Source organism: Toxoplasma gondii, chromosome VIIb, assembly GCF_000006565.2.
Source record: "Toxoplasma gondii ME49 chromosome VIIb, whole genome shotgun sequence".
NCBI lineage: Eukaryota > Apicomplexa > Conoidasida > Eucoccidiorida > Sarcocystidae > Toxoplasma > Toxoplasma gondii.
Window position 1 is genome coordinate 899,801 of NC_031475.1, and position 18,514 is coordinate 918,314.

Genomic DNA, 18,514 nt, shown 5'->3' on the forward strand with positions numbered 1-18,514 from the left:
GCCGATTTTTTCGAATGTTACGTGATTTAGCGATTTTGGCATATTGATAGTTTCCAACAGTTTTGTATTATGTGACATTCCTTTGTACGCCAAAATCGTCTTGGAAACATTTGAGCGTTGTCAAAGCGGGAAGCAAAATTCTTTGCTGTGTTTGTATGCTGTCAATGTTTGTCAAAGTGGCAGGAGCTTGCGGGATGTACCTGTGCTTCCTAGTGAGCCTCGGGGGCGATGCCTGAGTTCGTGGCTTTCCACGGTTGACCCAACTCGAAATGTGTAGCAAACGATTCCTTCGCTGGTTCCTCGTAGCAACGTTTTTCAAAATGGTTTTGATGAGTGTACCCCGTGGTGGCACACTCTCACGCCACTAGCTGCTGGCAAACTCGATAGTCTTGCGTGATCCAAGTAGATATGTGGGGTATTGAGACAGCTTCCGATTAAGTGTAAGGAGTTTGCGAAAAAGGCTAGCTCGTTTTTAACTAATCTCCCGCTTCTAACTCATTTTTTACGTTTTGTAACGAGGGATAGCAGCTAAGAGTGGTGTACTGCCAGCGGCCGTGCCGTGTACAGACAATGGTCAGGTTGGAATATTGAGTGGTATTTCGTGGTAATCGAAGTTACGAGCCACACTGAAAGTGGACCACTTGCACGGTTACTGACCTGCAATATCAGCAATTTCTTGTTCTTTACTTCTTTTGTCCATCCCAACACATCCTTTTTTCACGGACAGTACTTGCTCGGTTCTGTCTCTTCTTTCCATATTTTGCCAATACACGAAACTGGAAAACCGCAGTTGCCACCAACTCCTACGTATAAAAGCGTCCCTGGTTGAGTGGCTGCCCGGATAACAACAGTAGTTCGCGTGAGCGAATGCGTATTTGAGTGGCCGATATTCTAGCCTCCACTCAACATGCCGTAGAACGCGACGTGCAGGGGTCTGTATGAGGATACGAAGCTGGTTGTTACCTCTTCTCGCGTCGCTTTGGCTAGGGGCTCCCGGGAAGGGGGTTAGAGAGGGACGACCCCTTACAAACGGGCAAGTTGTCCTCATGTTGCTAGTTCCAGCGAGGCACGACGTAAAGGCTGCGTGTGGTGGTGTCCGGAGACCTAGTACGAGATATCGATCTAAAAACAGTGGGATGCAGGATTATCAAGCACTCGGCAGAAGTCCTTCTGAGGGACAATTCCTGCAAATTATGTTGGCGGGAAATGAACAGCACAGTTTGGCACGCTCTGTGTGCTTGCGTTCCCGACCAGCCGCCTCGAAGCAGACTGCTCATGTACCTCCGCGACTCGCTTGATCACTGCAGGAATAATTGTAGGTCCATCATCGACCACATTCGGTTCTACCCAGCCCTGAGGGGCATACGGATTAAGCTGTTCACTCTAATTGAGAGTGTACTGCAGGCGTTATCCACTTCATGGTCGAAGCAAAATTAACACGGAGACAAACTGCTAGTTGGTCAGGGAGCGGCCAACTGTAACCCCCCCCCCCCTCTGGCGGCCACTCGAAATTGACTCCCCTAAATGGCAGGGCTCTGACCAGATAATGCGCTTTTTCGTGAAAGCCATCGACTTGACATACTTTCTTTTCTAACGAATAAACAGAATTTCGCCAAATACATTTCCGTCGTTTTAGCGTGAGGAAGGGGCTCCCAGAAGACAAGCCAGAGTAACGCCGATCGATCGTGTGGATCGAAGGGCGCTTGCAAAACTGTCGTCAACCTGTGGAAACGACCGGTCTGAGAAGTGTTTTACACTAAGATTTTCCGGGTTTCTTACGCAGATTTGTACCTCTCTGCTTCGAAGGAGACTGAAAAGAGTGGAACAAGAATGCCGCTACCCGTCCGCAGTGCAGAGTGGTCGAGCCAATGCTGTGTCTGGGACGCTATCCACCCAAGGCTGCGCGCAACTACCCCCTTGAAAGGCTCAGCGTCTTCTTATCGTGAGCTCAGCATCCCCAGTTAGCATAGGTCTCACCGTTAAGCTAAACTTCCTTACTATTTTTTGCTGTTTTAGGCTTACAAACTGCAAGCCGTAGGTGATTCGAGTTTTGGGGAGTCTTCCCCGCAAATCATGTCAACGCCTGTGGGTCTGGTACCCCCCCCTTTCCCTCCTCTGCAAGACATGGCTTTCTTGGCGCTTCTACAGCGTTGCCACGCTTTGCTGTGCTTCATTCATGCGACTACGTGGTGAGGAGTTTTTATCATTTCCGGACTGTCCAGTCTACTTCATCCAGACTTTCCCGTTGTTGCTGTCCAGGGAGTACCACGGCCAGGTGTCTCCCTGGCACAGCCACTGTGCCCGCCTTGGTGATTTCTTTTCTCGTTGTTGTACCTTGTGATACCCCACTACCAAAACGCATCTACTTCCACGAAGACTGACAAATTTTGCCATGTCTCACAACAAGATGTTGGCAGCGAGGCCAGTGCCGAACTCCCTCAAGCCTCAAGATGCAACGGCTGTAGATCCTTCTCTTTTGTATGACTCTCCCTCTAACGTTCGCAACAAATCACGACAGTCTGACGAGGTTTGTGGAGATGAAATCGAACGACTCTCCACCCAGACATCCTCTGCCTCCCGGAGTCGATTCAATCAGGAGTTTCCATTGTTACGAGGCACTCCAGGAAAAAACGGAGAGCACTCTCCCCGGTCTCTATCAGCAGATCGGCATGCACTTGGGGCGGCCAGCATGACAAACAGGAAGCCGCGGGTCGCTTTCGAAACGAACGGGCGCAGACAGAGGTTCCTGAACATTTTTGAAGAGGAGGGTAGTACGGAAACGAGCTCCGTGGAGCAAGGGGAACGTCTGGCGCCTGCTGCCGCTGGACCGAACATGGCTGCTGACTTACCGCCAGGGGAAGCCAGGGAACGTCGAGCTTGTCGAAGAGGCAGTCACGATTCCTTTCAGTGTGTCCCTTCCAAGCAAGCGAAGATGTATCTTACCAAGGCAAAAGGCGGTCAACGAGGCTTGCCTATTTACTACTCCGAAAGCGCAGCCACGATCGAAATGCCGTCGACCAGTGTTGACCGCGCGAGGAAACGGTTCCCAGATCTTCACTCTCCATCACAGATTCCCGCTGAAGAGAGCTCGGAAAGTGAAGAGGAGGATAATCGGCTTCACTGGAAAGGGTGGCGCAAGTTGCTGGCGGAGAGACAACGCGATCTTGAACGCCACATGAAGGAGCAACAAAGAGAGATATCGAAGCAGGAAGAACGCAACGTTGGTGATGCGCAGCAGGTGACGGGTCGCAGGCGAAAGGCGATGAAGGACTGTTCCGTTGACCCCAGTGAGGTGGCAGACGCAGATGAACACGACGAAGACTCAGTGGGGATGAGAGCGCGACCAGCATTGTCGAAACAGTAAGCTCGACATTCATGAGTCCTGTGTTCTTCGCACCATCTCTCATGAGCTTTGCCGATGCGTGAACTGAGTAAATGTCTTTTTAATAAGCTCTGTCCGGTGCTAGCCGCTGTTTGCTTTCTCCCTGCAGGGGGCGTTCTTCCTTACCTCCCGCCGGACTTACTCAACCAGATACCCCTTGCCCTCCACAGATGCAGCAATTCATGGGTGCACTGCGGATGCCACCTGCCATGGGGCCACCGGGGGCCGTGTCTCCCAACGGCCCTGCGGCTCCAGGCTTCTATGGTGCTCCGTTTGTCTCCCCCCCTCCCTTTTATCCGGGGTGGCCTCCTCCTTATTATGCTGCGGCAATGGCGGCTGCCGCTGCAGCGAGGAAAGGTAAAAGCTTCGCTCTGTGGCTTTAAGCAGCTGGTAGTGAAAGACAAAGAAATGGCATACGCGTGTACAATGCATCTACCGTTGGAAAATCCATATGCAGAAGGGGCGAGAACTACGATCACGCCGCAGCTGCTGGCTCCCTAGTGAAGTCACTATTTCAACAGCTGAAACTTACGAATGCTTGGAACAGGCTTCTCTTATCTGCTGAAATGAGCTGTCTTCTTGTGGTCTTTTTTCAGCAGGGGAAAAGGCAGGGATGACAGGTCAAGAGATGATACATGGTTTGAAGAAGACATTGGAGGAGACGCGAGAAGAGATGAGGAAGAATGAAGAGGTGAGCGGATGAACACTCAAGCTCAGGCAGAATTTCTCAAGCTGCATGTATCGCATTCTGCTTCAGAACGAGGTGTAAAAAACGGTAATATGTTTCGCTTTTCATTAAAATATGGAGCAGATGAGAACGTGTAGGCGGTGTCAAAAGAAGCTGCCCAGTTATCTTAGAGTCACATTGTATCTGCGTGCAGGAGGCAAAAAAACTTTTAGAAGAGGAGAAGGAACAACATAAAAATGAGAAGGCGGCGCTCGAGAAAGAGCTCACCGAGATGGTAAGATACGAGCTTCATCAGTTGATTGCCTTGTCGTTCTGTATCGATCACGATATACTGTCGCATCACTGCGTTGCATCATTGCTTCTCATTTGTTAATGAATTTCACAGCGCGAAGCGAGTGAACAGCGTGCGCGAGAACTAGTAGGAGCAGAACTCAAGCAGAGCGAGCTTGAGAAGCAAATCAAGATGCTCCGCGAGGAATTTGACATCTTGACACGCGTCCACAACGAGCTGAAGGAGCAGTTTGCACACGAAAAGGAAGGCCTCGTGACTGAAAACAAAAATCTGGCGGTACGCTGTCAGGCTACCAGTGTCCGTGTGTATCCTTTACATGCGACATTACGTGGACCGTATAAAAAGTAAGCCACTTGTTAATTCTTGTCCCTGTATGTTGGTTTCAGACGAAGGTCGAGGACCTAGAGAACGACCTCAGCTTCTCAAAAGACCAGCTGCTAGTAGCGCGCGAAAGTCTTATCGCGGCAAGGGCCAAGCAACAAACTGCAACTCAGGCCCATGAACAGGATTTGAAGACTCTTCAGGTGAGACAGCCATCCCGCCTTCACTCAGTCAGAAAGACTGTATCCGCATCAGATTAATATCACTCGACACAACGAACCAAACTGGCATGACCTGCAATCTTGTGTTTGCAGGAATACCGTCGTGAAAATGAAACGCTCAAAGAGGATGTAAAATACTTGAAGACCCTAAACACCTCTCTCAACGAGAAGGTGCAGCGCCTTATTAGTGGCCAGGGTGTCGGAAATGAGGACGATCGGCTATATGGGCAGTCTGAAGCCGCAGGGCAAGGGGAAGCGCCGAGGCTGAGACAGCCTTGTCCAACCAGTTCGTTTTCTCCTGATGCAGCTGCTCTCCAGCACCTCTTCAGTCCACAGGTCCAGCAGCGTCTGCTGAAGGAACGTCAAAAGGAAAGCCTTGGAGCTATGGGGGCAAACACGGGTGTGAAAGTGAGTCAATATAAATGGAATTATGTGCTTCATTCAAACACAGAACAAAAACAGATTTCCGCAAAAAAATCCCGAGTGCATTGGATGTAAAGCATGTATTGTGTTCCTGTTTGTAGGATGCCACTTTTCCGCTTCCTGCTACTCTCCAAGGGGCTGCTTCCATGACTTCGGTGGTCCCCGCAGAGAGGCACGGCATTCCAGAGGCATCTTCACTGCCCTCACAGAGCCCGCGAGAGATTTTCCCTTCGACCGAAAATCGGGGCGCGCCGAGAGCTCACAGGCTATCTTCAGTAGAGATGCGTTTTCTCTCTCACCTGCACCAACGAGGACAGACGAATCAACTCGATCAGCAGGACCCTTTCAGGGCACGGCTGGTGTCATTTGCACAAACGGCCCTGCAGAGGCGGAATTCTCAGGCAGAGGAAAGTGGTACAAAGCTACACGCAAACGAATCCCCTCGTACGATGATGAGGCGAGAATCCTACTTGCGGCCTCCCTCACCCAACAAGCAGGGAGCTCGTACCAGTGGTATGCCTACTTACCAGGGAAGTGTTCCTCATCCAACAGGAACTCGACCTCAACTTTTCCCCTCCTTACCTTTTGCTGAAAAAGTGCCGACGGACTGTGCATCTGGAACTGATTGCCCACGGCAGGTGATAAAAGATCCCTTTTCTTTTATGCCGTTACCTTCATCGAACCGTGTTTTCTCTACAATGAGCACGGGAAGCGAAAGCGCGTTTCCAAATCTTCCTTCACCAAGACCATATATCTGCAGAGCTGGTGTCAGTTCTCCAAGAGAGGTGAAACCAGTATCCGCAAGACTTCATGGGAAAAGCCCCGGAGTTTGTCCTTCAACGCCAGGTACAACTTCTTTCCCAGGATCCGGTGGTACGAGTACTCTCAACAGCGCCAGGACACAGTGGCTTCTCCAACGAGTATCACGCATTTCGAGGCTTCACGGCCTACAAAATATACAAGAGAAGCTAAAAGATTTTCCACCAGCATTACTGGCTGCTGCCAATGCGCCCTCGATGACGTTAGGGGCTAACGAAAATGTTGAGAAAAATGGAGGGAAAGAGGAAACGAGCTCTACCTGTGACGATCGCAAAGGGAAAACAGGAATTTCTGAATCCAATGATACATGCATACGAACCCAAGTCTAAGTTTCCGTGACCTCGTTCGTAAAGACGCAAACTGCTAACACGCTAACGTGCAGCTACGTTCTACGGAGCAGCAGATTGCTTCCGTCGCAAGGTGATTTTAACTGTTCTTGAGCCGCTTCGGGGTTCCGAACAGCATGCAGGTATCGAAAGAGCTCACTGCAGCACTGTGTAAATATGTGTGTGGCAAGCTGGAGTATACATCAACGGTAGTTTCTCTGTTCGCATATGTAAGACCGCAAATTACGTTTGCCACATTTTGTGTTCCTCAACCAGATTCCTGCTCAAACTAGTAACCCTTGTCATGAACAGCAGTTTGCATTAATGTGCTCCACAGTGTCCGTGAGCATTCCAGGGAGTTTCAAGTTTTGGGATTTGAGAACAATTCATCGAACGCGTCTTTGGTTATTTGCCGTGCGGTATGGAAACTGAGCGCAGGACGACCGTCCCTCAATACTATACCAGTTTAGATCTGCTTTGAAAGCAACAAGCAATTCAGGAAACGCATCTGGGTGCTGTTGTTTTCACATTGAGTCAACCGTGAGAGTCCGGTTAGCATATTTTCTGAAGGGATAGCAAAACAGACGGCATGTACTCTGCCTCTGTGGTGAGTCATAGTGACTAGCTGGTTTCACATAAGTGACGTCATCCAGCTTCCGGGAAAAACAGTCGTTTGTTGGCTCCCGGGGACTGTGGACTGACGTCTGCGATGGAGCACGACGCGGTTACTATTGCCGCTAAGAGGTAACCGGCACATGATTCCACTGTGGCAGTTTTGGCTCCGCTAGAACGCCCTACTTGGCATTTTCCCGTGGTGAGTGTGGCTCACCGTCACTGACCTTACGGGGAATATCCCGGTAGTTCGTTAATCGATGTCTTCCGCGCCATATGAGGGTCATCAAAACGAAGCTTCCGCGGTCGGCTCCAACTCTACGTTGTGCAATTTGGCCTATTTTTTGAAAAATGCCAGACTCTGTGCTGCATGATCCATTTTCCTGCTGAAGCGTTGTACATAGAGCACCGACTTGAAAGATGCTGTGTATAGACACCTTGGGGCAAGTCTCCGAAAAATCAGGTGCTTTCCACAGTGGTGATATCGTCAGGAGGCGCACACGGATAACACGGACACACAGGTAGTAATCTCGTCGTGTAACAGTAAGCAACAATGAGGCTGTTTCACACGATTGCATGCTTGGCTGTCTGCTGCTGCCCAGCGTTTGCGGCAAAGGCACGATCGAAACACATGGTTCGCGAACGTGTAGCAGAACAAGAGATTTTCGCACAAACGGGGTCCGTAGAGGAATCTCTGTTCCACAAACCCGAATTCAATGTGCTGCTGAAAAATCGTTACCAAGAAACCGGTCTTAAGGATTTTATATCTCGTCTTCTCGAGCATCATGGGGCCCTGGCGACCGGCAAACACGATGCTGCCCAGAAGGCCCACCAGGAGCTACTCAACTTTCATAACAGTCAATACTTCGGAGAAATCCAAGTTGGGACGCCTCCTGTTTCGTTTATTGTGGTAAGTCTATGGACCACTTTACCTGAAAAAAGATTCTTAACTATTTTATTAAGGTTTTTGATACCGGATCCTCAAACCTCTGGATACCCGCATCTGAGTGCAAACAGTACGGCAGCACCTGACACCGGTAATCCGCGATGCTCTTAAGACCAAGAATGTCGTGTTGCAGAGGTGGTTGTGTGCCGCATACCCGCTTTGATCCAAAAACTTCCTCTACTTACCTACCGATAAATGCTGGTGCTGGGGAACCAGCCATCGCCTTTATCCAGGTAGGCAAGATGATAAGCTGGACTATGTGATGGAGGTTACCTCGTTTGCCAGTACGGGACAGGTGCATGTGTTCTTCGGATGGCGAAAGATACGGTGTCCATTGGAGGGATGTACGACAAACTACTCTTCACTTCCAACTCAAGCATTTCTCACCATTTTTCCAGACGAGTGCAAAATCAAACCCTCGGCTTAGCCCTTCAGGGTAAGGTCTTCTAGGCGAAGCCGACACTCTTGCCCTTTGCATCATTTCCAGAGTCCGTGCATCCGTTCGCCGATCTGCCGTTCGATGGCCTCGTTGGCCTCGGTTTCCCTGATGTCGCAGGAGAAGAAGGCCTTCCGCCCGACGCTCTTCCCCTCGTGGACTCAATGATGAAGCAAGTGAGGGAATAAGAAGTTAAATCAAAACTGAAGGCATTGGTATCAACCACGGATGTGCAGAAACTACTTAAAAGAAATGCGTTCGCCGTATATATGAGTGAAGATTTGAATCAGTGAGCAAATACAGTACGTGATGCCTACGTCGGATCAACAGCAATATGCTTGTTTTTCAGGCCTGGAGAAATAACGGTAATTAAAGACTTTATCCGTTCGTCTTTGTCTGCGCGACATCAGAATACTGGATAGTTCGGCTCCGTAAACCCTCGACATACGTTCGAAGGCCACAAACCCCAGTGGTTCCCCGTGATATCTCTGGGTAGGCACTATGAAATTACGTGGTGATCAACGATATTGAATCCCTTGCTGCTACCAGACTACTGGTGCGAAACGACCTATGCAATAGGAATCGCTCTCTCAGTCGTGAATTGGAAAACCGTCCGTGCAGGGAAGTTGGAGTTCATGGCCTACGCCTCAATAGAAAGTCTCTAGGCTTTTGCGAACGCACTCGGTGCAAAGCGGCCGTGGACACGGGTTCAAGCTTGGTAAAACCGCCGTATAGTTTTCAGTTGTATGAGAACCGAAATGCTTCGTTTCAGATCACCGGCCCCTCGAAAGTGATTAACCCTCTCCTAAAATCGCTAAACGTGGCTGAAGACTGTTCAAACAAAGGCAATCTCCCAACGGTACTAGCGTAACACACATCGTCTGCTTTGCTATACTGAGGTGAGATTCTGTACCCGACAGGTCACATTTATTCTTGAGGACACTGCCGGACGTCTCGTTAAGTTCCCACTGAAACCATCTGACTATCTAGTCGAGGAAGTCGACTCTGTAAGTGTTCACAATCTATATGCAGCATGCACTGGGCATTACATCGTTGGTTCACCGCAGCAAGGAAGATTGGTCACTTGCGTAGCTGGCTTCATACCAATGGTAGACTGACCACAGCTGTAACACTGTCTCCTGCCAGCAGGACCACGCCATTTGCTCAGGATGTTCCTGCTCCTCGTGGTCCTCTTTTCGTTCTTGGGAATTCGTTTATCAGGAAGTTCTACACAATTTTTGATCGGGATCACATGGTATAGTTATATTACATCAAACTGTTCGCCCATCCTCACAACATTCCTTTCCGACAGATGGTTGGATTCATGAGGTAAAGCAGACACCCGCTTGTCGTCTACACAGCTCTTCATGCTTTTAGACCCAATGTGATCCTCAACTTTCAGAGCCAACCACAACGGTAAGTTCTACCAAAAGAACTGCATATGGAGTGGCAGCACAGCACACTGAATTCAAAATAGGAAGTGGCCCATCAATGAAAGAATCATCCGGGAGCTCAACCAGCATCTATTGGGCAGCACTGCTCGGCGTTATGAGCTTGTGCGTCAGAGCGACCGTTTGAGACGGTTCCGCATTCCAGAGAACCGAGAAACCGGGTGAGGCGAGAGCGCATCACTGTGTTCTTGAGCGGCTGCGCATGCGTAAACTCAATCAACAGCTTCAAGTGTTTCTCCCTGAAAACAAAACCGCAGTGGAGTTTTGCTGTCGTGTCGCCGGAGACGACTCTCAGAACAGCTCAGGAACCTAAACGGACAAATGCACCTAAGTTTTGATGGAAACATGAACTGTGTCTTGAACTTACGTATAGGTTAAACCGTTTCCGGTTCCTCTCTGGCTCATGTGCGATTTGCTCGTACATGTCATGCGTCCACTTTGAGTTCTGCCCGCCGGCTGCGCACATACACAGAAAACCACCGAACAGCTGCACTTTCACTTGACAAAACAGCGGGGAGGATAGACATACAAAATCCACGGGGCGCTTGCCTCGCTCAACACGCCAAGCAGGAATTTGACCTGTATTAACTTACGTCCTCCGTTCCACGGTGAACTCCTGGTCGGTGGTCTTTGAATAGATGACACCTGATACAAACAGGATAGCAACAGTGCACATGAAGATTATGGGCCAACAACGAACCAAAAAATCGAGTCAGAATGCTTGTTAATAAACTGATCAAAGACTCACCGGATAAGTGTGCTGTACTACAGTAGGGGCACTCCATTGAGATGGAGGGTACGACCACTGAGACCGCGATAATGGCGGGCCCAAAGAACCACTATTGAGTGGGAAACGACGACTGCTCCGCTGATAGTCCTGTTGCCGCTGCCCTAACAACGGAGGATTGTTCCTGAGGTGTCTTCCATATTGGGTCCCAACAGGTAAAGGCTGCCTCAAAATTCGAGAGGGCTGACGATCTGATAGGTGACGCCCAAAACCTGTGGAAGCGGGATCAGCTGTTGGCCCGATATTGGCCCGCTCCACTGTGACGCGTTTTTCGTGGTGGAGGTGTCTCTCGCGTTGGAATGGCTCCTTCCGGAAGGCGCGGCGGCGCTGGACTTTCATATCTCTCGAGAGTTCGCTTGCTCTGGTATCCGGGCCGGCAACCTCGGCGGCTAAGACAAGTCGCCCATCAGTGCACCTGCTTAGTGCCTCAGATGTGTCCCTGCCATAATTACGTGCAACAGAGCTCTCCATCCCGTGTTGCTGCCCATTATCTTTTGCATTTAGGCTTTGCAGTACACGCCGCTTGCCCTGCTCAACGTCACACGGAGCTGCGTGATCTGCGATGCCTCTTTTTTCCGTGGTGGAGGGGTGTTCCCGGTTGAGAGCCTGACTTCCGTCATCGACCCTCGGCGGCAGTGACTGCCTGTTGATGCTCTCCTCTCTATCTAATGATCGTACCCTCTTACGTCTGCCTAGACCAACCAGTTCATGCGCCGACGCCGCTGAATCGGATTCGGCTGCTGTCCGCTGTGGCTCTCCAACGTCTTCACCTTTTTCTTGTGACTCGCCATGATGCACGCCATCATGGTCCACAGCCTGCTCCGCCTTATCTCCAGTGTTCGTCTGGTTCACAAAATGAGCCGCGCCATCAGTTGAATTCCGGTTGTCGTCAGGTACTACCCGCTGTCGAGAACCACTGACCTCGGATGAGCCACTGGCTGACACCGACCTAAGAGACCGACTGCGTGACGGAAGATGCGCGCCTACACATGCCCGTTCCGACTCAGAGCATTTGGCCTCTACCATCGCACCCTGATTCACTTTATTTTGATCACGCTTCACTCCTAAAGATTCCCTGTTGAGCGGACGATCGAGTGAAGAAGTCCTTGTCCACGGACCTGAACGGCGCGGTTGGCTTCGGCGCGCCTCTCGGCTCCCATTTTTCCTTGCCCTTGATCTGGACTGACGACTGCGAGATGAGCATGGTGAGTCACTGCACCGTCTCGGAACGGTCTGTCCTGTGGCACGTCGAAATGATTCACGACTACCAATCGTTGCAATAGCCGGAGCTGCCCTGCTTCTCATGTGACTATCTGGGCGCCCGTTTGTCTCCGACTTTTCCTGTCTTTTTGGAGAAGGACTATCACCTCTCTGACCAACAGATGACCGCGATTTGTAAGCTGAAGAGCGCGTACGACTGTCGTTTCTTCGTCGTGTGTCGTTCTCCCTGTGATACGGAGAGGCCCGACGACAGGACCTGGATCGTGACACTCTACGTAAGCTGTTGCGGTAATGTCTGGAATTGGTTGGGCTGTGCCTGCAGTATCGCGCTCCGTGTGTCGCCCTTTGCCCATCATTTCGAGATCTGTACCTTTCTGCGCGCCCTGGGCTTGGCCTCAAGTCTCGAGAGCTCTGTCTAGTACGATGTCGGCTGAGGCGCTCTCTCGCTGGAGATTCGCTACGCCTGTTTCGTGATCCATCGCGCAGCCGATTCTTCTGTTCACCACCTGAGCACCGCATGTGTTGGTACCTCATCCTGCTATCACGACTGTATCCACTCTTTTGAACTGAAGGTGCAGCGACAGCTGACCTGTCCTCACTGGCCCCACTTGCCTGCATTCACTTGCCTGCGCATTCAACTTGATTCCTTTGTGGATTTACTCCGTAACTTGCAAGTTCCGCTACCACTGTCGAAGGGATGCCAGCGACACGGAAAGCCAGTACGAAGCGTAGCTCCTGCAGGAACCGCCTGTAGAAAGTTTCATGTGGTCCCGGTACTGCGGCACCTTTTCAGGAAAAGACACCACTGAAGCACTCGGACGACTACGCACTGTTAATGCAGAAGAACTGTTTGCGTTCACCCAACGAAAAACATTTCTGTTTCATTTGACACGTGGCCGGGGCGCGCAAGCAGAGACAGCCAGCAACACGAGAGAAAAGGTGAGGGGAACAAGACGAGACTACAAAGGGCATCACGACTGTTCGCACGGTTAGACCGCATGTGCTGATCCGACCCAGCACACCTCAAAGGTTGTCGGAACTACGGTCTTTCAAAAACATGATTAAAAAGATGGAAGCCGTTCAAACAGGAACTTCACTTGATGACAATTATAATTGGCGATAATTCTCATGCTGATGCTACGTTTTTAAAGGCACCTGTAGTTGCGTGCCCTTACGAGAGTCCCGCTGCATGTACGACGACGGTGTGCACCAGAAATGCCGTCCGCCTCGACCCACCGTGCCTCATTTGGCGCTTCGAGCCACTTGCATCGCGGCCACGTTGGATGAGCGAATCGTTTTTGTGCAAGAGATCCATTGACACACTTATCGTCGGCACACTAAGCTTCCTCCTGCGGTAGGTAGGTACACGCCACTTGTTTCCGCTCTACCAGAGAAGCCCATGCAGACGCCTGCGGCAGCACGATCGACAGATGTTCAGTGCTTTCAGTCTTGCCCTCCATTTTCCTGCTTGACTAATGAATGCATTCATCAAATTCATTGTTAGTCGTGCCTAGAAAATTACCATTAGAGCTAACAGAGGAACCCAAGGCAGGTGGAGCATTCCATCAAAGGTGCAGCAGTCCCTCCAACAAGCACCGCCGTGCCCTCCGAGGTAATGCACATTTCGTTCCGATACCAGGACGATAGCATCCAGCCTCAAGTGACCGTTTTTGCCATGGGATTGCAAACATCTTACTTCGAAAGGGTAGGAGAGAGGCATACTGCAGTAATTCGTTGCAGCTGTCGCTGCAGAGGAAGTCACTTAGTAGTCTTTTCGCCCGTTCGCCGCTAGCTGCAGGTGCCCTGGGGGAGAGAGCTCTCCTAACAACAGTGCTACGTTCGATGCCATTTTCGGGCAGGTTCTGACATCGAAGATGCTGTTGGCACACATGCCATCTGCGCCTCTGAAGGGGTAGCTTTGCTGCTACGTACAGTGGACAGTCCGGGAGCATCAGCTCCCGAGAGTTCCTCAAAGTGACCTTCTCTGTTCTATGGCGCAGCCTTAGGGCGCCAGCGGCGTTTTCCGAGAAGAATGAAATAGTCCAAACGCGTGTTTACATATAGGGTCCCCAAATAGATCACCCGATGATTCAAGGTGAAGAGGCGGACCTGCCCCTGGAAACAAATAGCAAGGCATCATCCCTCCGTACTACCATAAAAGAGGAAAGGCAACTGAAATCTGGCAAACAACTATGTTGCCACGTGTGTGGTCTACCCAGGAGTCTATATGTGACACACAGCCGGCAACCTTGTGGCCAGTAGCGCGCCATGGAAAATCGGCGCCCAAAAGGGGATTTGTTCTTTACTGCGTTAGAAACGATTCATAGCTGAGTGACCTTCCGCCAAGCTGCACGAAAGCCTTTTGCCTGATATGAAAAGCTTCACGTTAGTCTCTGAACCATTTTACGAAGTGCCATCCTTATGCATTGACAAGGAAACTAGCAGTGTCTTTATGAACCAGATTTATGTGACAGAGTCATCACATACCATTCAAGTGGCAAACTTCCCTTGATATATTCATTTTGACTCCATGATTTTCTTCCCCCATATGCTTATGGTCCACTATCTGCGATTCGCGTACCAATCCGAAATAAAACTCTGTGCCCACGAAACATCTTCATTCAAGCTCAAACCCTCCGGCGGAATCACTGACAAGCTCAAATCGGCTGAAGCCTTACTGGTCTCTCTACAGGGTTGCCGACGCTGTGTGAGAGACTCGTTATTTGCATTTATTTCACTCGACTTGTGTCTGGCACTGCTGGTACACGGGGGGTCTGACGAAAGCCACAAGTGATGGTCTGTTCCCTCGGAAGTGCTGCTCGGCGTATGCGACGAGTAACCACATGTTCTGGCCGCGTCCACAACGGTTTGATCCAGAGTATCGTCTTCATTAATGAAGACAGCTCGTTCAATCGCTGGCGTAGACTCGCACTGCTGATGACCATCCGTGCCAAGTAGACTTTCCTCCCATGGTTCTCCAAGCGCTTTCTGTCTCTCTACAGGCACTGGACAGTCACCGCCGGGGAAGTTTCTCTTTCGCGGCAAATCTGACGAATATATCGACGTGTAAGCCGTGTAAGGGGACGTGCTTCCTTTTGTAGCGCTTCCGTTGTCGTGAGTGGACTTCACTTGTTGTTCTGAAAAGCGTCTCTGCGTCAGTGTCAGACGAATCAGGCGGTCTAGCTGCTGGACCTTCTTTGATGCAGCAAGCAGCCCGCCTTGGACTTCCACCAGCATCTATTGCACACCATACACAGGGAAGCACGCCAAACAAGTCGTGAACGAACTCCGCAAGAATCAGATCCTCGCGTGGACCACCTTGAGAAAGAGTTACGCAGGAATTCAGTCATCGCGAAGACATGATGACTAGTTTCTCACGCTTTAGACGTGTGATCATTTATCCTCACCTCCAAGCTTGGCTTGAAATAACCAAGCACTACCTAGGTTTCTTCGGCTCTCCATCCTGCGTTATATCGGGGGCAAGTCAACTGTGTTAATCGATTTTGACAGTACAGTGAGAACACCAAGTGGCGAAAAATTTGTAGTAACCGCTATTCGTACAAGTGCCATATGACGACTGTATACTTGTCTTGACACACAAATGCTTTTATGCTGCGAAAATATAGACATTGAAGGACTGGATGTGAAACGCTTTAATGGTCTTAATAGATGACCATGACATGAAGGTCAGCTTTGTCCTTACCGTTCCCGCTTTGTAATGCTCGGTTCCCTGACACCGCATAGACTCGTCGTTCCTGACGCGAGCATCTGACAAAGTTGCAGTTCTGTTTCTGAAGATTGCAACACACACTGCAAATGCGCATCTGTGTTGCTCAGTCATCGGAACGTCAAATGGAGTGTCAATATCTATGCATGATGAGAACTTTGAAACGAAAGGAGATGGTCTCCTCGGTTAGAACAGTTTCTGTTCCGAAAAAAGTCAGTCCCAAGCTGTCGAAGAGAGTGAAGAACTTGTGTTCCTCTGCACACGCCAACTACCGTTGCGGCAGCATGACATTCGCCGTTGAAGAGACCGTTCATCTTCCAACTGTAGGCTACGATAAGCAACCCGAGCAAGTACACTCGGGAGACATTAAATAGGCACTTACTCTGCAGCACTGCATAGCGTTAACGCATAATCTCGGAGCATGAGAAACTTCGCGTCCACACCAGAAGCCCTTGTGACCTGTTGTAAGCATGGGCGCAAACGGACAAATCTACCCTATTTGCCACAACGAAAGGCTGAAACGAATAAGCATGCAGACTGCTAATGCCTCAAACAACAGGGCCAATCTCGTGAAAACGAAGGCGAGACGCAGCTATTCCTTTCCCCTTCGGAGACGTATAAAAACGAGATTGTCCGTACCGGTCAGTGCGACGGACCGGACAGTAGTTCTGTTGCTGCGGCTTGGAAGCTGCCCTTCAACTCTTTCAATGGCCAAATTTTACATCATCTGTCCTCCGCGACTGGCGCGACCGCAGATTCTGCTTACGATAACAATGCCACTCCCAGCACGGTCACTCGGGATATAAACAAGGACGCTGCCCGAAACTAAAATCTGTATGAAAGATCGACGGAATCGAACTTAGAACTTTCGACTGCTTGAGGGCCAGACTCGCCATGCCCGAGTGTGTACCTGATTTCGAATTTCCTCGGGTAATCCATGAACCCACTCGTTCATTTTGGCTGCCAACTGCGCATGAGCTTCCTTCCAGGCCGCCCTGAATCTTTGTTTTTCGTCGTCAGAAATAAGCGCTTCAAGCTTCGGTGACAGGCCCCTCGCAGCAGCAATTTCTGTGTTTCCCGTATGGCCTTTCGTGGGACCTTGCTTCGGAAGACTTCTCTCACACTTTGCTGAGGACCCTAGTGGCGACACGTTGTCTCGAGCTGCAGCGACTCTCCTTGACGTTTCTCGAACCAATGTTCTCCTCATGTCAGAGGGCTGCGGAGAACCACTCGGTCTCTTCACGGCTGCGTCTGACCGAGGGGGCATAGATTTGCTGAGACGCTCTGCTCGTCCCCTACTTGGTTGACACCGCGGTGTTGCAAGGCCCAACCGCCTTCCACGGGCTGAGGGGGAGCGTACCGCCGTAAATGAGGCAGCGCTGGACGCTCCATGCCTTCCTCCTCCCCTTTCAGTCACTATTCCTCTTGGTGAGTGCCCACGAGTCGTCGAGTGACCCCGTTCAATCATCTCGCCAAGGTCAACATGTAGTGACGGTGTGACAGCGTAAGGGCCCCCCACACGCCGCAGCTCCGACTTAAGAGCGGACAAACCCTTCTCTGTTGAAAGCAAGCACTGTTCTAGTCGCACGTAGTCTGATCTCTTCGCTGGGCTTGCTCCAGCTGTAGAGGTGCCTGAAGCGACACCGGTAGTGGGGCTGTCTTTCCAAGCACAGACTCCAGCATGGTCTGATTTTTGTTGAAGCCTCGATGCTGAAGTTCTGACTCGTGATGACTGCGGAAACTTGGTCTTTCCCTGACTGTGAGTCCTCCCGGCCGACGGGGTAAGAGAACTTCGAGGAGTCCTCGGAGTTGGACCCGCTTCCTCGGGTGCGTAGATGCTGCGCCTGATGTACTGCCCAACCGGAGAGACATGGCTCCTGGCCCGCTGAGGAAGATGTGGAGGGCTCTGTTTTCCTCTTTGTGTTTGCAGAGTGTAAGGTGTGAAAGGCCCAGGGAAATCGCTAACTCCTGTACCATCTCTGTCGCGGTCTTTCGATAGTTTATCGCGTCTGTCATCGTCTCCTACACTCTTACAGCGCAAGGACGAGGCAAACGACACCATCGCCGCCATTGCAGCCGAGAACGCAACGGAGTTCTTTTTGACGGCGAAGATAAAATTTGGAGGGAATTTCAACCAATGTCTGCAGTCGGTTGGAGACTGTAGCGGCTCACTGCGTCGTTGAAGTGGGTGGCAGCGACCATCTACAAGCCATAACTCGCCACGAGGAATCCAAGCGAAAAGATTGATCCCAACATAAAGGGCAAGGAACTTCTTACCGCCACAGGCCACTTGTGTAGGCCATGTAAAGCCGCAGGTCTCGGTGACCTCGAGAGTCCCCGAGCTCAAACTCGAACAGTTCTGGCTTGTTCACAGTGACTCAAAACCCCTGACAGAGAGACAAGCTACCCCCTGGCAAGCCGAATAAAAATCCATTTACAGACGTGGAATTAAAAGACACTCAATGACTGTGGTTTGAATTGGCTTTCAATGGATGGTGTCGCCATTAAAGAGCTTTGATGTCTTCTCTCGATTAGACCGGACCACTACCGCACATTAGACACATGGCGGACCTCTCAACTTAGAGATTCGCAGGAAATCTCGGGAAAAACAGGCAGTTTAGACCAAGGATGACCTTACCACATGGTGAAAAATGCTCAGAGCCGTTTACACTGTCTTACGGGAGACAGGGGGTCGGTTCCCTTGTAGCGGCTCGCTCGATCTGCGCACCCAGGCTGCGCGCGTGGGAAAATCTTGCTCCTGTCTTGTGAACGTTTTCAACGATCAGAAGACAACGCTTTTCTACATCATACAAAATACATTTATGATTCAAAGGATTGCCACGGGGTTGCCGCTTTGAGATG

The 18,514-nt window shown here is 50.6% G+C and overlaps 4 protein-coding genes across 4 annotated transcripts; 2 read left to right on the plus strand and 2 right to left on the minus strand.

Annotated features, from left to right (window-relative positions):
* Positions 1-1,951: 1,951 nt before the first annotated feature.
* On the plus strand, positions 1,952-6,945 carry TGME49_262950 (hypothetical protein). The gene is made up of 8 exons (XM_018781306.1): positions 1,952-3,360; positions 3,492-3,739; positions 3,979-4,073; positions 4,264-4,344; positions 4,456-4,638; positions 4,749-4,886; positions 4,998-5,312; positions 5,429-6,945. Exons 1-8 carry the CDS (start codon positions 2,393-2,395, stop codon positions 6,473-6,475), a joined length of 3,075 nt encoding a protein of 1,024 aa, XP_018637141.1. The 5' UTR covers positions 1,952-2,392; the 3' UTR covers positions 6,476-6,945.
* A 621-nt stretch (positions 6,946-7,566) lies between these two features.
* Positions 7,567-10,310, plus strand: TGME49_262940 (aspartyl proteinase (eimepsin), putative). Its single transcript, XM_018781305.1, has 19 exons — positions 7,567-7,994; positions 8,048-8,100; positions 8,164-8,263; positions 8,316-8,374; positions 8,429-8,466; positions 8,518-8,642; positions 8,703-8,755; positions 8,816-8,831; positions 8,889-8,958; positions 9,016-9,022; positions 9,088-9,184; positions 9,239-9,325; positions 9,387-9,473; positions 9,534-9,575; positions 9,635-9,721; positions 9,779-9,795; positions 9,869-9,882; positions 9,944-10,078; positions 10,141-10,310. Exons 1-18 carry the CDS (start codon positions 7,638-7,640, stop codon positions 10,042-10,044), a joined length of 1,410 nt encoding a protein of 469 aa, XP_018637140.1. The 5' UTR covers positions 7,567-7,637; the 3' UTR covers positions 10,045-10,078; positions 10,141-10,310.
* On the minus strand, positions 10,130-12,543 carry TGME49_262935 (hypothetical protein; the record flags this gene model as incomplete). Its single annotated transcript, XM_018781304.1, has 4 exons — positions 10,130-10,156; positions 10,285-10,373; positions 10,511-10,562; positions 10,666-12,543. 4 exons carry the CDS (start codon positions 12,541-12,543, stop codon positions 10,130-10,132), a joined length of 2,046 nt encoding a protein of 681 aa, XP_018637139.1.
* Positions 12,544-14,487: 1,944 nt separating this feature from the next.
* On the minus strand, positions 14,488-18,324 carry TGME49_262933 (hypothetical protein; the record flags this gene model as incomplete). Its single annotated transcript, XM_018781303.1, has 4 exons — positions 16,563-18,324; positions 16,035-16,111; positions 15,629-15,716; positions 14,488-15,162 (listed from the first exon to the last, which is right to left on the minus strand). The coding sequence occupies exons 1-4, from the start codon at positions 17,721-17,723 to the stop codon at positions 14,488-14,490; spliced, it is 2,001 nt and encodes a 666-aa protein (XP_018637138.1). The 5' UTR covers positions 17,724-18,324.
* Between the last annotated feature and the right edge of the window lie 190 nt (positions 18,325-18,514).

Coding starts and splice junctions, on each gene's coding strand:
- TGME49_262950 (XM_018781306.1), top strand. CDS start 2,393: ATGTCTCACAACAAGATGTTGGCAGCGAGGCCAGTGCCGAACTCCCTC. Junction 3,361..3,491: donor CGACCAGCATTGTCGAAACA/GTAAGCTCGACA, acceptor TTCTCCCTGCAG/GGGGCGTTCTTCCTTACCTC. Junction 3,740..3,978: donor TGCCGCTGCAGCGAGGAAAG/GTAAAAGCTTCG, acceptor GTCTTTTTTCAG/CAGGGGAAAAGGCAGGGATG.
- TGME49_262940 (XM_018781305.1), top strand. CDS start 7,638: ATGAGGCTGTTTCACACGATTGCATGCTTGGCTGTCTGCTGCTGCCCA. Junction 8,467..8,517: donor CCTCGGCTTAGCCCTTCAGG/GTAAGGTCTTCT, acceptor CATCATTTCCAG/AGTCCGTGCATCCGTTCGCC. Junction 8,643..8,702: donor TGGACTCAATGATGAAGCAA/GTGAGGGAATAA, acceptor ACGGATGTGCAG/AAACTACTTAAAAGAAATGC.